General features: G+C 55.4%; 1 protein-coding gene across 1 annotated transcript; it reads left to right on the forward strand.

Moving 5' to 3' along the window:
* The first annotated feature begins 524 nt into the window (after positions 1-524).
* Phldb3 (pleckstrin homology like domain family B member 3) lies at positions 525-13,541 on the forward strand. The gene is made up of 17 exons (XM_090322889.1): positions 525-587; positions 690-810; positions 940-1,378; positions 2,022-2,198; positions 2,304-2,441; positions 5,299-5,427; positions 5,573-5,734; positions 6,804-6,914; positions 7,070-7,153; positions 7,417-7,524; positions 9,007-9,106; positions 9,289-9,379; positions 9,489-9,576; positions 9,735-9,791; positions 10,815-11,034; positions 11,362-11,447; positions 13,315-13,541. Exons 3-17 carry the CDS (start codon positions 1,106-1,108, stop codon positions 13,447-13,449), a joined length of 1,959 nt encoding a protein of 652 aa, XP_090179015.1. The 5' UTR covers positions 525-587; positions 690-810; positions 940-1,105; the 3' UTR covers positions 13,450-13,541.
* Positions 13,542-14,720: the final 1,179 nt, after the last annotated feature.

Genomic DNA, 14,720 nt, shown 5'->3' on the forward strand with positions numbered 1-14,720 from the left:
TTTTTCCCAGACAGGAAGGGGTCTGGTTGAGACCTTTAACCCCTGCCCTCCACCCTGTGGTAAAGTATGGAGGGCACATTTCCTTGTCCCTGGGCGGGTCATTGACACAGCTCAAGTCACCCCTACCCCCTGGCCCAGCTCCCTAAACCGGTTGGGGCCCTTCTCAAGGGCTCATTAAAGGGGAGAGGCCCCCCATCTCCATTCCTATCTTTGAGAAGTCCCAAGATCTGAGTATTAGAGAAACTGCAATATAGAAATGACCAAGACACCTAGCCCACCTGGGGGCAGGACGGGGGTGGGGGGCTCTGGAGTCCGAGTGGGAGGGCACCATGTTGGGTTCTCAGAGAGTGGGGTTTGTGGGGCTGGAATGGCTGGATGCCATGGCCGGCAGGCGGGGCAAGCCAGTGACTCTTCTCCCTGGAGAGCTGTTGGACCTGTTCCCCCCTCCACTTCCGGGCTGCGGGGAGGGGGACGGACGGCCTCTCTCCGCCCTCTCCCGCCCTCTCCCCGCCTCACCCCAGCCACCTGTCCTGAAGCAGAAGCGGGGGTGCCCGGGCGCAGAGCGGAGCGCGCCGAAGCCTGAGCCGGTGAGGAGGGCCGCGGTTGCCGGGCGGGAGCGCGGAGGGCAGGGCTGGAATTCGGGGATCTCTGTCCTGAGAGGGTCAATGTGTCTGGGCTTGTCCAAAAAGGTGGAGACTGGGAGCCGCGACTCCTGGATCTCGGGGTGCTGCTCTCCCCCAATCCCGTGGGATCCGGAGAAAGACTGCGAGCTCCGGGGAGACGGGGGCGGGGAGTCCCGGAGCCACAAAGGTCGTGTAGGGAATTGAGGGGGGCCGCTGGGGGGGCTCGAGGCACCTGGGTAGGAGGGAGGCCAATTAGGGGGAGCACTAGAACCCCCCCCGCCCGCATCTTGGACTCGAATTCCCGCCCCGCCCCTAGGGGCGTGTCTCCCCAGGAGCAATCAGACTTCGTCCCAGCCCCGGTCCCGCCCCCGAGGCGTCGGGACCCGCCCTCGGCATGCTCTGCGCCACCCTTTGAACTCGTCGGCCACGCCCACCCCACTCAGGCCCCGCCCCGAGCGCGCAGGCCCCGCCCCGCACACAGCATGGCCACGCCCGCCCCGCTGGAATCCAAAGCGGCCATGGGGACGCCCGGCAGCCCCGACGAGGGGACCCCGACTTCGCCACCCGTTCTGGAATGCAACGCCGAAGTCTTTCCCCAAGAAGCTGCTCAACCCCAGGGACTTTCCGAGGAGCCCCAAGTGCAAGAGGCTCCCGGGGTCCCAGCGGAGCTCCCGAGCGGCCCGGGAGCAAAGCAGCAGGCTGAGGAAGAGGAAGAAGTCGAGGAAGGCAGCAGCACTGAGAGCTGCCGGGAGGAGGTGAGGGGTGGGGACGCCGAGGTGGGCCGAGAGGCCGAGGTGTAGCAGGGGAGGCCCCGGGAGACAGAAAGAGCCGGACGGGAGGCAAACAGGGACGGACAGATAGGCAGACGGGCAGACAGACAGGTAGAAAGCAGAAATGTGGAGATAAGCGGAGATAGACCTGGAGCCAGGGACACAGACAGACAGACACCAGACAGATCCAGAGAAGGACAGACCAAGATCCCAACGAGACACCGAGGAGACACAGAAGTGGGGTTAGTAACCGAGGAAATTCCAGAAAGAAAGGACGCAGCAACTTCCAGAGAAGAGAGACTGAGCGATTCAGACAGGTAGACTGAGTCAGCGAGCGACTCCCGGGAGGAAAGAACCAGGGAAAGCCACCTGGACAAGGAAAGCCAGTACCTCTATAACCGTGCTTTGTACCCCTTGGGGTGGGAGCTGGGAGCCCCCTTGACCCCCAAAGGTGATCGGACGATCACCCTCGCCGGCCCCGCCCTCCATCCTTAGAGAGCCTGTGCTCTGGAGGAAACGGGACCCCCTGGCGGGGGGAGGCGGGGCGGGACTTGTGTGGAGACCGCTCGGGGGAGGGGCTTCGGGGAGGGGCGTGGCTTCCCTGGTGACCACGCCCCTCCGGCTCCAGCTCGAGGCCGCGGCTCCGGCCCCGGCCACGCCCCCCGTGCGCATCTCCTCCGCGGACGGGGTGCGGGGCGCGGCGCGGCGGCTGCGGGCGCAGCAGCTGGAGGCGCTGACCCGCGTGGCGCTGATGGAGCAGCGAGTCAAGGAGCTGCAGCGCCAGAGGAAGGAGCTGCGGATCGAGGTGAGGCCTGGGGGGCAGCTCGGGGGCGGGGGGGGGCGGGGAGCATCCTCCGGGCCTCTGCACCCCGCGGAAGCCCGGAGCCCAGGCCTCGCCCTCTCCGCGCAGATGGAGGTGGAGGTGGCCCTGCTTCGGGGTGAGCTGGCCGGGGAGCGCGTGGCGGTCCGGCGGGAGGAGGAGCAGCTGCGGGAGCTGCTAGACCGGCCGCTGGACTCGGCGAGGGGCCGCCAGGAGCTGCGCGATCAGGTTGGTTTCACCGTCGACTCCTCCACTGTTTTCTTCCTCTCTCCTCGGTCTCCTCTCTGCCTGAGTGTGATTTGGGGGATCCCGACTCACCGAAGGCCCCTTCCATGTCTTCTGGCTCTTTGCTCTTTAAATGTCATATTCAGAAACAGTTCAAAGCTTCAAAAGCTTGTTTTTTTAAAAAAACAAAGTTTTATTATTATTATTATAAAGGTGATGCACAGAGAAGTGGCAGTTACGTAAGTCAGGTCGAGAGTACATTTCTTTTTTTTTTTTTTTTCCAGTCCTGGGCTTGAACTCAGGGCCTGAGCACTGTCCTTGGACTTTCTCAAGGCTAGAGCTCTACCACTTGAGCCTCAGCACCACTTCCGGCTTTTTTCTATGTATGTGGTAGCGAGGAATCGAACCCGGGTCCTCATGCATGCTAGGCAAGCACCTTAACCACTAGGCCAAACTCCCGGCCCCAGAGTACATTTCTTTTTGCACAATGTCACCCCTTCTCTCCTCTCCCAGTTTCTCCCCATCATCCCCATCTACGAGTTGTGTAGTTCATTTTCTCTTTCTTTCCTCTCTTCTTTCTTTGTTTCTTTGTTTCTTTCCTTCCTTCCTTCCTTCCCTCCTTCCTTCCTTCCTTCCTTCTTTCTTTCTCCTTTCTTTCATTTTGCTAATCCTGCTGCATGAACTCAGGGCCTGAGCACTGTCTTTGGGCTTTCTCAAGACTAGAGCTCTACCACTTAGGAGCCCTAGCACCACCTCCAGCTTGCTTTTTTTCTATGTATGTGGTACCAAGGAATTGAACCCGGGTTTTCATGCATGCTAGGCAATCACTCTACCACTAGGCCAAACTCCCAGCCCCATGTGTAGTTTATTTTCAATATAGCATAAAAGTTTTTTAAACAGTCATATGGCCCCAGTGTCCCGTACTCTCCTACCTTTAAAATATTGGGGGGGGGGCAGGAGCATGGCTTAGTGGTAGAGTGCTTGCCTAGCATGTACGAAGCCCTGGTTTGATTCCTCGGCACCACATACACAGAAAAGGCTAGAATTGGTGCTGTGGCTAAAGGGTAGAGCACTAGTCTTGAGCAAAAGAAGCCCAGGAATTGTGCCCAAACCCTGAGTTCAAGCCCCCAGTTCAAGCCCTCAGTTTCTCTCTGTGTCTCTGTCTCTGTCTCTGTCTCTGTCTCTGTCTCTGTCTCTCTCTCTCTCTCACACACACACACACACACACACACACACACGCGCACGCACACACAGAGCAACTTGTTGGAACCAGCACTGGGAAGGCCCACTGTGTCATCTGGGGTTGAGCTCTTGAGCTCTTGCCATTTTTCCCCTCAGGGTTCCAGCTGCCCCCTGCTGTTCAGAAAAACAAGTCCTTTTGTTCCTAGGCAGGATGTGGTTGGTCCCATGCCACAGGCAGCCTGTGGCTGAAGGTGGTGTGACCTTCAGTAGTTAGTGCCCAGGGCTCTGCCACTCCCTCAAAGCAGACTACAAAGAAAGGCTCCATCGTTCAAATGCTGTTGGTGTTTTCTTGTTGTCCTTTTGCTGTTGTTGTCTCTTTGTCTTGTTTTTTATTTTGTTGGTCCTGGGACTTGAACTCAGGGCCTGGACACGATCCCTGAGCTCTTTTGCTCCAACCTAGCATTCTACCACTTTAAGCCATAGTTCCACTTCCGATTTTCTGGTGGGTCATTGGAGCTAAGAGTATGTTAAGGACTTTCCTGGCCTGGCTGCCTCTGAACCACGATCCTTAGCTCTCAGCCTCTGAGTAGCCAGGATGACAGAGTGTAAGCCCTCATACTCTGCTGCTGCCCTCTTTATTTATTTGTAAATTTTTCTGACATGGCCTTGCTCTGTCAGTTCCAGGCTGGCATCCAAGTTGAGATCCTTTTGTGGGATTACAATTGTATACCACCCAACCCTGCATGCTTTGTACTTTCTGAACAAATATTGGGGACCAATGGTGGTTTTAATCTAGGACTGCCAGAGCGGTGTAACACAGCTCTGGGGGAAACCTGGATGAAGGGGTAACTCCTGCTGCAGGAATCTGAGACCCCCTGATGTGAGAGGCTCGTAAGGAGCCTGAGAATCAGGGAATATTTCTTCCCGGGGAGATACATGGAGCTGGAAGGGCATTTGGGGCAGAGGGAACAGAATGAAACAAGTGCACAGAGGTTGAAAAGTACAAGAAGTTTGGGAGGAAAGCTGGGCTGGCCGGGAAGGGAGGAAGAGGAACTGGAATGGACAGGGTGGGTGTCGGGTTTGGTTTTGTGGGGCCATAAGCATCTGTGGGAGGACTTCCAGGCTTGGGGTGGACCTTTGGTTTGGGGGACACTAGCTCCTTCCGAGTCCTTCAGGCAATGACAGTGGTCTCGGAGGCAAGGCTGAGGAGGGAAGATGAGAAGAGGAATGCTGAGAGGCCAGGCAGGAGAGGCCCAGAGGCCAGGGAAGGGGATCAGTGGGCCATGGGAGGAGAGGACACAAACAGGGAGACAGGGCAGGGTCTGGACTCTGGTGTGGTAACTAGAGGGACAGCAAAAGGACATGTAGACAAGAGAGTGGCTGAGGACAAGTCTGGATATGGTGAATGAGAGAGAACCAGGCTGGGTCTGAGGGAGGAGGCTGGGCCTGGACCCCTGGGTCTGTGGGCAGAAGCTCTTCACCGGGTGCCTTCCCTAGGACAGTTGTGTGGCTCCTTAGCATCCCTGGGTCCTCTTGGTGCCATTCTGCAGGCGGGAGTGTGAGCTGGGGCCTGGTGGCCGGGTGACCAGATTTCCGCCCTGAGCACAGACTGAGGTGCACACACACACACACACACACACACACACACACACACACACACACAGCGTGATTCTTGCAGGAGCAGAGGCGCCTGCGCCAGGAGCGGGAGCGCGTGGAGCAGCTACGCCAGAGACTCCAGGCTGCTGAGAGGCAGCTCGATTCCCAGCCCGAGGACCAGCGCGAGCGCTTTCTGCAAGAGGTGCAAGAGGTGAGGGCCCTCTGGGACCTCCGGGAGACCCTGTGTCCCAGAAGTCCAGGCCCCAGCCTCCTCCCGCCTTGAGCAGCAGCCCTGGCCCAGCGCACTCCTCCCCTGGGCTCCAGTGTCCAGGCTCAGGCCTCTCTGTCCACCACAGATGCGTGAGCAGCTAGATGTGGCCCAGCGGGCCTATGAGGACCTGGAGTTCCAACAGCTGGAACAGGAGAGCAGGCAGGAGGAGGAGGACCGAGTCGGCCCTGGGGCCCCGGTGCCAGACCCCAGGGTCCAGGAGCTCCAGGCCAGCGTGGTGCAACACAGGGTGAGCCCTGGGCTCCGTCCCGCCCTGTCTTTGACTGTACCTGTAGCCCTTGGCCGGCAGTGAGCATTTACGCATGGAATCTCACCAGCAGCCCGCTAGGCAAGCCCTGGGTTTTTCTTTGGGTATGCATGTGCGTGTGATGTGCTGGTACTGAGGCTTGAACTCTGGGCCTCTTGCTTTTGCTTTTTTTTTGTTTTCCTCAAGGCTGGTACACTACCACTTGAACCACAGCTTCACTTCTGGCTTTTGACAGGTTCACTGGAAACTCTTGTCTCATGGACTTTTCTGCCTGGACTGATTTCAAACTATGATCCTCAGATCTCAGCCTCCTGAGTAGCTGGGATTATAGCATGAGCTAATGGCACTTGGCTTTTCTTTTTTGTTTACCTTTCTCTTTCCTTCCTTCCTCCCTTTCTTTTCTTTTCTTTTTTTTTTTTTTTGTCAGTCTTGGGCTTGAGTTCAGGGCCTGAGCACTGTCCTTGGGATTTCTCAAGGCTAAAGCTCTACCATTTGAGCCACAGCACTACTTCTGGCTTTTTTCTATGTATGAGGAATTGAACCCGGGTCTTTGTGCATGCTAGACAGGCACTCTACCACTAGGCTAAACTCCTGGCTTGCTTCCTCTCATTCTTGACAGGGTCCATCTATATAGCCCAGACTGGCCTCAAACTCTCCATCCTCCTGACTCAGCCTTCCCAGTGCAGGGATTCTAGGCATGCCCCAAAATGCTGCTGTCTGTTTTCATCTTGTCTTCCCTGCCTTTTCTCTGCAGCTCTGTCTTTGAACATCTGTCCTGGTCACTGTTCTGTGGTTTTGTCCTGGCATTAGTTTGCTCTCTTTCCTCTCTGTCTTCTCTCTTTCTTCTCCATGAGTCTCTGCCTTCCTGGATCTCTGCCTCTGTAGTATCCCTTCCATTCCCTAGCCTGTTTCAGATCTCTTTGGACACAAAAGAAAAAAGGTGACACGCAGTACCCCGCCCCTCCCCATCCAGTTCTGTTTCTGGGGTGGAGTGAGGCCATGGGAGGGTGGGCGGGGGGAGCTGTGGGTAACCGGGACTGGGGTCCTGTAGCGCCGCATTCAGGTCTTAGAGGAGCAGCTCCGATCGCTGGGGGAGCAGATGGCCACTGAGAGCCGCGGGCTGAGCAGGAAGAAGGAGGAGGCCCTCCAGGCTCTGACCCAGGTGCGTTTCCCGACACCTGCGCTCACTCCTCCCGCTCTGTGGGTTTCCCCCAGACCCCCCTCCCCTCTCCCAGATGTTTCCTGGCTTCAGGAAAAGCCACAGGGGAGTGGGGGGGGGCTTGCTCACTGACGCGTGGTGGGCCACGGGGCTTCTAGGAGCGGAGTCGACTGTTCGAGCTCAGCAGCCTGCAGGAGACGCCTGGAAGCGACTTCTCAGAGTCCAGCCGAGCCCTCACCAAGGTACTCTGTTTTGCCAGCCTTCTCCCTCAGACCCAGAAACCCAGACCCCACCTCCTCCCTCAGACCCGGGAGTCTGGCATCTTTCGCTCACACCTGCTTCTTGCGTCGAGGCTGGACCGTAGGATCCACTTGGCAGCTTCCTTGCAACCAAGCTTGGTTTTTTTTATCTTAGATCTGGGGTGCCAATGGAAGCAGGGGGACCCCAGCATCCAGACACTGCTGGTGCCCCCCTGATGCCCTGTCTCCCCTTTACCTCTCTCTAGCTCCTGTTCACCCAGAAGACCGATCGCCAGCTGCTGGTGCTGCAGGACCCTGCTGCTGCCCCCACCCCTGCCTCTTCCTGCCTCTTCTCCGTCCATAGCTCCCTACAGGTGCCCAGCTGCTGCTAGCTTTTCCCATGAGCCTCTCTGGTCAGTGGGGTGGTGGGTTGTTGAGAGCACAGCCCCAGGGCCCGGGACTCTGCTGGATTTCTCCTGTTGATTTATTGGAGAAAGGTCTCGGGACTTTCCTTCCTGGGCCGACTTCCAATCTCGATCCTCAGATCTCAGTCTCCTGAGTCACTGGGATTACAGGCGGGAGCCACCGGCATGCAGCCCGCACTGGCTAGTTTTGAGATAGAGTTTTGCTTCTTGCCCGGGCATGTACCTGAACTGCAATCCTCCTGTTTTAGATCTCTTGTCATAGCTGAAATGTCATCAACACATTCCCATCCCAACCCTTTCCTTAAGATGGATTCTTTTCTTTTCTTTTCCTTCTTTTTTTTTTTGCCTGACCTGGGGCTTGAACTCAGGACTCGGGTACTGTGTTTGAGCACTTTTGCACTAGGCTGGCCCTCTGCCACATGGGCCACAGCATTACATTCGGCTTTTGCTGTGTACATGGTACTGAGGAAATGAACTCAGGGCTTTGTGTATGTTAGACAAGCACTCTACCACTAGGCCATATTCCTGGCTCCTCACTAAGATGGACTCTAGAGCCAGGAGTTTAGCCTAGTAGTAGAGTGCTTGCCTAGCATGCATGAAGACCCAGGTTCGATTCCTCAGTAGAAAAAGCTGGAAGTGGTGCTGTGGCTCAAGTGGTAGAGCTCTAGCCTTGAGAAAGCCAAAGGACAGGCCCTGAATTCAAGCCCCAGGACTGGCAAAAAACAACAACAACAACAAAAAACCAAGACGGATTCTAATGGATGGTTTTGCCAAGGCTTGGTCCTGAATCTCCATCGTCTCAATGTTAGCTTCCCAAGTATTTAGTGTTACAGATGTTGACACCAGTACTGACTTTCCTTATATGTCCACCTTTCCAAACTTTCCTTTTTAAAATTGGGAGTCTCATGGCAGCTGGGGTTGGGGCTAAGGTTCTCATTATTATTATTATTTTTTGCATGTGCTGGTATTGGGGCTTGAACTCAGAACCTTGATGCTGCTATCCCTTTCTCACTCAAGGCTGGCACTTTACTTGAAGTTCTATGCACTCAGATCTCAACTTCCTGAGTAGCTGGGAATACAGGCGTGAGCCACCAGCACCTGGCTGAACGAGTTTGGTATTGGTTTCTTTCTTTCTTTTTTTTTGCCTGTCCTAAGGCTTGAACTCAGGGCTTGGGTGCTGTCCTTGAGCTCTCTTGCTCAAGGCTAATGCTCTCCCACTTTGAGTCATATCGACACTTCTGGCTTTTTGTGATTAATTGGAGATAAGAATATCCTGGACTTTCCTCCCTAAACTGGCTTTGAACTCTGATTCTCAGATCTCAGCCTCCTGTGTAGCTAGGATGACAGGCGTGAGCCACTGGGCCCAGCTAAGGCATCAGTTTTTAGGGGACATTTCTGATGAAAGTCTCAGCAGGCCTTCTGTGTTTCCAGGGCTCCATTGGCCTCCAGAGGACTGGAAGCCTGCCCCGGAAAAGAGGAGAGCGGATGACACAGAAGGGGTCTTCCCGACCGCTGTCTGTCCACTGCACAGGTGAGGACCCTCCCCTCGCCCCTCCTGCTTCCAGGTGCTTCTACTGAGGCAGAAGGAGGAGGTACAGGCAGGGGGTCTGCAGAGAGTTCAGGAGCTAGGGCAGGGGTGGGGGTGTGTAGAGAGAAGTTCAGGGGCTGGGGCAAGGGGCTCCCAGCCTTCTAATGCCACCCCCACTTCCTTAGGGCCCCTCGAGGCCTCAGCCCTTGGCCCAGCAGTGGGAGCCTCGGGAAGAAACCCACTCTATCAGCTGCTGAACTGTGGCCCCGGGAACAGGTGAGATCCCAGGGAGAGGATTGGGCGGAGGAGGAGGAGGAGGAGGAGGAGGAGGCGGTGGGGGCATGGTGACCATCCCCCTCTGCCCCTGTCTGCCCCCTCCATCCAGCTATGGAGCCCTGCACCCAGACATTGCCCACATGGAACGGTTACTGCAACAGGCTATGGCAGAGAGAGAGCGGCTGCTCAAGGCCAGGGTGAGACCCCAGGCCCCTCCTGCACACAGGAGACTCCCCTTTTACACCCAGAGATCTGAGGCCCAGCCTCCTCCCTCAGACCCTCCTCCCTCATCCCACCCATTCCGTCCATTTGTCTCTGGTTGGCATGCTCACTGTCCCTGCACCCCAACCCACAGGAAGGGACAAGAAGAGGCGCCGAGGGATCCTCAGGCCCCACAGTTCCTGCCATCATGGTCAGTCTCCTCTGCCCTCTCCTTGCCCAGTGTGTCCATGGCCTTTGCTCCCCCTGTCTTGTGAGCCCTGGAAGTGCATCTGGATACATTTGTTTTGTTTGTGTGTGCTGTGGGTCCCTTGCACAGCCTCCTGTGTTCTCTGCACAAGCATTGTGCCGAGCTACAGCCCAGCTGCCACTTCTTGGTGCCTCTGTTTCCCCTCCTCTGTACAAATATATTCTGGGGCTCTTAAAAACGGAGCCTTAAGCCGGGTGCTGGTGGCTCGCGCCCGTGGTCCTAGCTACTCAGGAGGCTGAGATCAGAGGATCTTGCCTCAAGCCAGACTGCAGCCTGGGCAGGAAAGTGATATGAAATAAACACAGTGTGTCTGGGTGGGCGCTGATGAGGGGCGGGGAAGCAGGGCCCCAGAGGGCATCCTTATTAAAAATAAAAGTGCTCTTTGAGGCATTCTGCCATGCTGTGACATCATCTATTCAGAAGCTCTCTGCTGTGGGCATTGTCTCCGGTCATTTCTCCCCTGCTGGCTTTGTGCTCTGCCTGAGACTCTGCATTATTTACAGCTCTCCAGGGAGCCAGGCACTGAGGGGCTTCCACCTGCAATCCTAGCCATTCAGGAAGCTGAGAGCTAAGGATCTCGGTTCAAAGCCAACCTGGACAGGAAAGTCCAGGAGACTCTTATCTCCAATTAACAGGCAAAAAGTCAGAACTGGAGCTGTGGCTCAAGTGGTCAAGTAGCAGTCTTGAGCAAAAAGGCTCTGGAACAGCACCCAGGTTGTGTGAGTTCAAGCCCGCCCACCCCCATCTACCCCACCCAGCCTCTACAGGGAAGCCAGACACACCCCTCCGGTTCTCAGGAGGCTGAAAACTGGAAGGATCACAGTTTAAGGCCAACTGGCCAAGAAGTTCCCCAAAGGCAATCTCAACTGGTAAAAATGTAGGCATCGTGGCCTGTCGACCACGGCTCCGAGCTTTAGGAGCCCCACTTCCTGGCTGCCCAATCTACCCCTTCTCTGCTCTCTCCAGGCCCCACCCACGCCCCCACCGCGCCCACCTGGGCCTCGTGTCCTGGACCTCCGGCAGCACCTGGAACGCTGGGGTCACAACCCTGAAAGCTGCCCCCACGTGAGGGTATCCGGGGGCTGCTGCCGGGGGCCTCTGGTGAAGATGGGGGGTCGCATCAAGACCTGGAGGAAGCGATGGTTCTGCTTCGACCGCCAGGCTCGCCGCCTGGCCTACTACGCAGGTAAGCCCGTGTGGGCCTCGGGGTCCAGGCACCCGCAGGGACCTGGGCTTCAGTCCTCGAGGCTCCGGACGCCAGGGCCACACTCACCCCCATCCCAGTCCAAACTCCAGAAGGCGCCTGCCACCTTCCTGCCCTTCCTCCAGGAGCCCCCCACTGCTCCCCCCAAGACCACCCCTGTCTGTTCAGTTTCCGCACCTGCACCCACCTCCTCTGATTCACCCTCCAGACATGGGACTTCAGACCCTCTCCCCCATTGCAGTGGGACAGCTACCCCCTAACTCCCTCCACCCATTCTCACCGCTACCACTTCTGTTTCTCCTGCATCAGACAAGGAGGAGACGAAGCTCAAAGGCGTCATCTACTTCCAGGCCATTGAAGAAGTCTACTACGACCATTTACGCTGTGCCTTCAAGGTAGAGTATTCCCAGGTCCATCTCTGGCTCCTCCAGTCTCCAGAGCAGCTGGGATTACAGGCTTGTACCACCCAGCCAGGCCTTCGGGTCCCTCCCCTCTGGAAAGTGCAGTGGTAGAACTTTCAGTGTTGGAATCTGATGGAATCCTTGGGTTGCTCTGAGCAGAACAACCGCAAAGCCTTTCTAAAACTTCACTTGGAATCCAGCTATGTGATTTGTCAGCCTTAGTTTTCTTATCTGTGAAATGGACATACTTTGACACATTCTGGGCTAAAACTTAAAGACACAGAAGTAACCTACAAGGTGGGGTTGGCCAGTAGGTGGCTCAGTTAATTTATTTTTACTTTTTATTTTTTATTTTTGTCAGTTCTAGGGCTTGAACTCAGGACCTGGGTGATGTCCTTGAGGTTTGGGTTTGGGTTTTTTGTTGTTGTTGTTGTTGTTTGTTTTTGTTTTGTTCTTCCTGTGGTTTTCTGGTGGTTAATTGGAGATGAGTCTCATGGCCTTTCCTGCCTGGGCTGGCTTTGAACTGTGATCCTCAGATCTAAGCCTCCTGAGTAGCTAGGATCATAGGTGTGAGCCACCTGTGATCAGATCAAGAAGCAGAATTTAGGGCTGGGGGCATAGCCTAGTGGTAGAGTGCACGTCCTGCATGCACAAAGCCCTGGGTTTGATTCCTCACTACCACATATACAGAAAAAGGCAGAAGTGGCATGGGGTGTGGCTCAGGTGACAGAGCCCTAGCCTTGGGCAAAAAGTGTCCAAGGTCAGTGCTCAGTTGCTGAATTCAAGCTCCAGGACTGGTTAAAAAAGAAAAAAGTGGAATTTAAATGTCTGTAGTGTAAGAAAATAAGGTTAGGCAAAGAAAGGACTTATGATTGGTCCTTCTTAAATTCCTCTGGTTCCTGGTGTAACAATGGCATTCTGCGTAAATGTTTTCTCCTGTCAATTTATGTAATCCTCTTAATTGATGAGGTAGGTAGTATACTCTTTTTTTTTTTTTTTTTTTTTTTGCCAGTCCTGGGCTTGAGCTCAGGGCCTGAGCACTGTCCTTGGACTTTCTCAAGGCTAGAGCTCTACCACCTGGGCCTCAGCACCACTCTGGCTTTTTTCTGTGTAAGTAGTACCAAGGAATCGAATCCAGACCTTCGTACATACTAGGCAAGCACTCTACCACTAGGCCAAACTCCAGGCCCCAACTATTTTTAAAATTTTTAATTAATTAATTTATTTATTTATTTTTGCCAGTCCTGGGCTTGAGCTCAGGGCCTGAGCACTGTCCTTGGCTTTCTCAAGGCTACAGCTCTACCACTTGAGCCTCAGAACCACTCCCAGGTTTTTTCTATGCATGTGGTACCGAGGAATTGAACCTGGGTCTTTGTGCATGCTAGGCAAGCACTCTACCACTAGGCCAAACTCCCAGCCCTGGGTAGGTAGCACTCTTTATTATTTATTTAGTGCCATTATGGGGCTTCCTGGGCACTGTCTGGCAGCTTTTAAAAAATATTTTTAATTGTTTTATTTATTTTTTTATCTATTAAGGCTACAGCTCCATTTCCAGCTTTTTGCTGGGTTAACTGGCGTTAAAGAGTCTGACAGACTTTGCTGCCCAGGCTGGCCTCGAGCCTTGCTCTTTAGAGCTTGGGCTCCTGAATAGCTAAGGATTACAGGGGTGAGTCTGGAGCTTTGGTGTGAGGACCCCCTAGCAAGGCAAATGGAAAACAACTCGGACCAGGAATCACAAGTAACATGCCCAAGCTACCCAACCAGCAAGTAGCATGGGAGGGGTTCGAAACCAGGCCAGGGAAGCGGGGTGGAAGTGGAGGAGCAGTGCCTGACACCCCAAACCCCTGTCTACTTCTTGCAGAGCCCCAGTCCCCGCCTGACCTTCTGCGTCAAAACCTACGAACGCCTTTTCTGCATGGTGGCCCCGAGCCCAGAAGCCATGCGCATCTGGATGGACGTCATCGTGACAGCTGCAGATGAGAACCACGCCCCCTGAGCGCTGGCCACGCCCCAAGGGCGGTCCACAATCAGGCCCCGCCCCACACGCGGCTATGGCCACGCCCACATCCTGGGAAAAGTCCCACCCCTTCGGAACTCTGGCGCGGACTCGGCCCTGGCTGCAGCTCAGCTGGCCTGAGCCTTGGTGGTCTGGGCAGCGGGCAGCTTCCTGCGTGGGGTCCCCGGGTCTTCTTCCGCTGGGCCTTGCCCGGGGCAGGGGAAGCTTGCGGGAAGCAAATGCGACTATTTATTGGTGCTCCTGTGATACCAAATTAAACGTGAGGAGAAAAACCAAACGTTGCTCTTGAGGTTCCCGCGTGCAGGGGGGGGGGTTCCCCCAGTCCTTATCCATGCCGACCTTTAACCCCTAGGGTCATGGTTGGAGGAGGGCGGAGGGGAGATACTTGGCCCCGGACTGGCGATGTTCTCACACTCCGTGTCTCTCCCTCTCCCCAGGGCTGTCAAGACAGCTTTGGAGGTTTCTTGTCCCTTGGCACCCTGGCTTATGGGGATGGGTCCCTGTCCTTTGGAGCTGGGGGACAGGGCCGCACTGTTCTCATGACCTCTGCATTCTGGGGCCAGGCCCATTCCATTGAAGTGAGAGGGAACGGGGTCCCTCCCACCTGCCTGCCTGTGTTGACACCGTTTGTTTAGGTGCTTCACACTCCACCCATCCACTTTACTGCTTGTGCCCTGCCCAGTGTCACCCTTCCATCACCTCCTGTCACCCTAAACCCCCTCCCAGCTTGCCCTGAGCCTCCGTTCTTTGGTTTCCCCTTCTACCTCTGCCTTTCGTCTCACAGCCTTCACTGCTCTGAACACTTACAACACACATCCACTAATGACTTCCAGGAGGCTGGGACTCAGGACTTTGTGTTCTACCATTTAAGCCATGTCTCTATCCCTTTTTGCTTTTATTTTTCATTACAAGGTCTTGCTTTGTGCCCTGGGCCAGCCTGGACAGTGATCCTCCTATGTATACTTCTCAAGCAGCTGGGATGACAGGTCCAGGCCAGCATGGCCAGCCTTTTACCTTGCTAACTTGTTTCTCAGGACTAGCCTGCAACCACAGTCCCCTCCAACTGAGCCTCGGAAGTAGCTGGGATCATTGGCCTGTACCACTGTGCCTGGCTACCCATCCGAATTTTTTTTCACTTTTCTGATCCTGGGGCTTGAACTCAGGCCCTGAGCCCTGTCCCTGACCTGTTTTGTTCAAGGCTAGCATCCTACCACTTTGAGCCACAGCTCCTCTTCTGGTTTTTGAGTGGT

This window comes from Megascapheus bottae, chromosome 31 (assembly GCF_031878675.1).
Source record: "Megascapheus bottae isolate mThoBot1 chromosome 31, mThoBot2.hap1, whole genome shotgun sequence".
Lineage (NCBI taxonomy): Eukaryota > Metazoa > Chordata > Mammalia > Rodentia > Geomyidae > Megascapheus > Megascapheus bottae.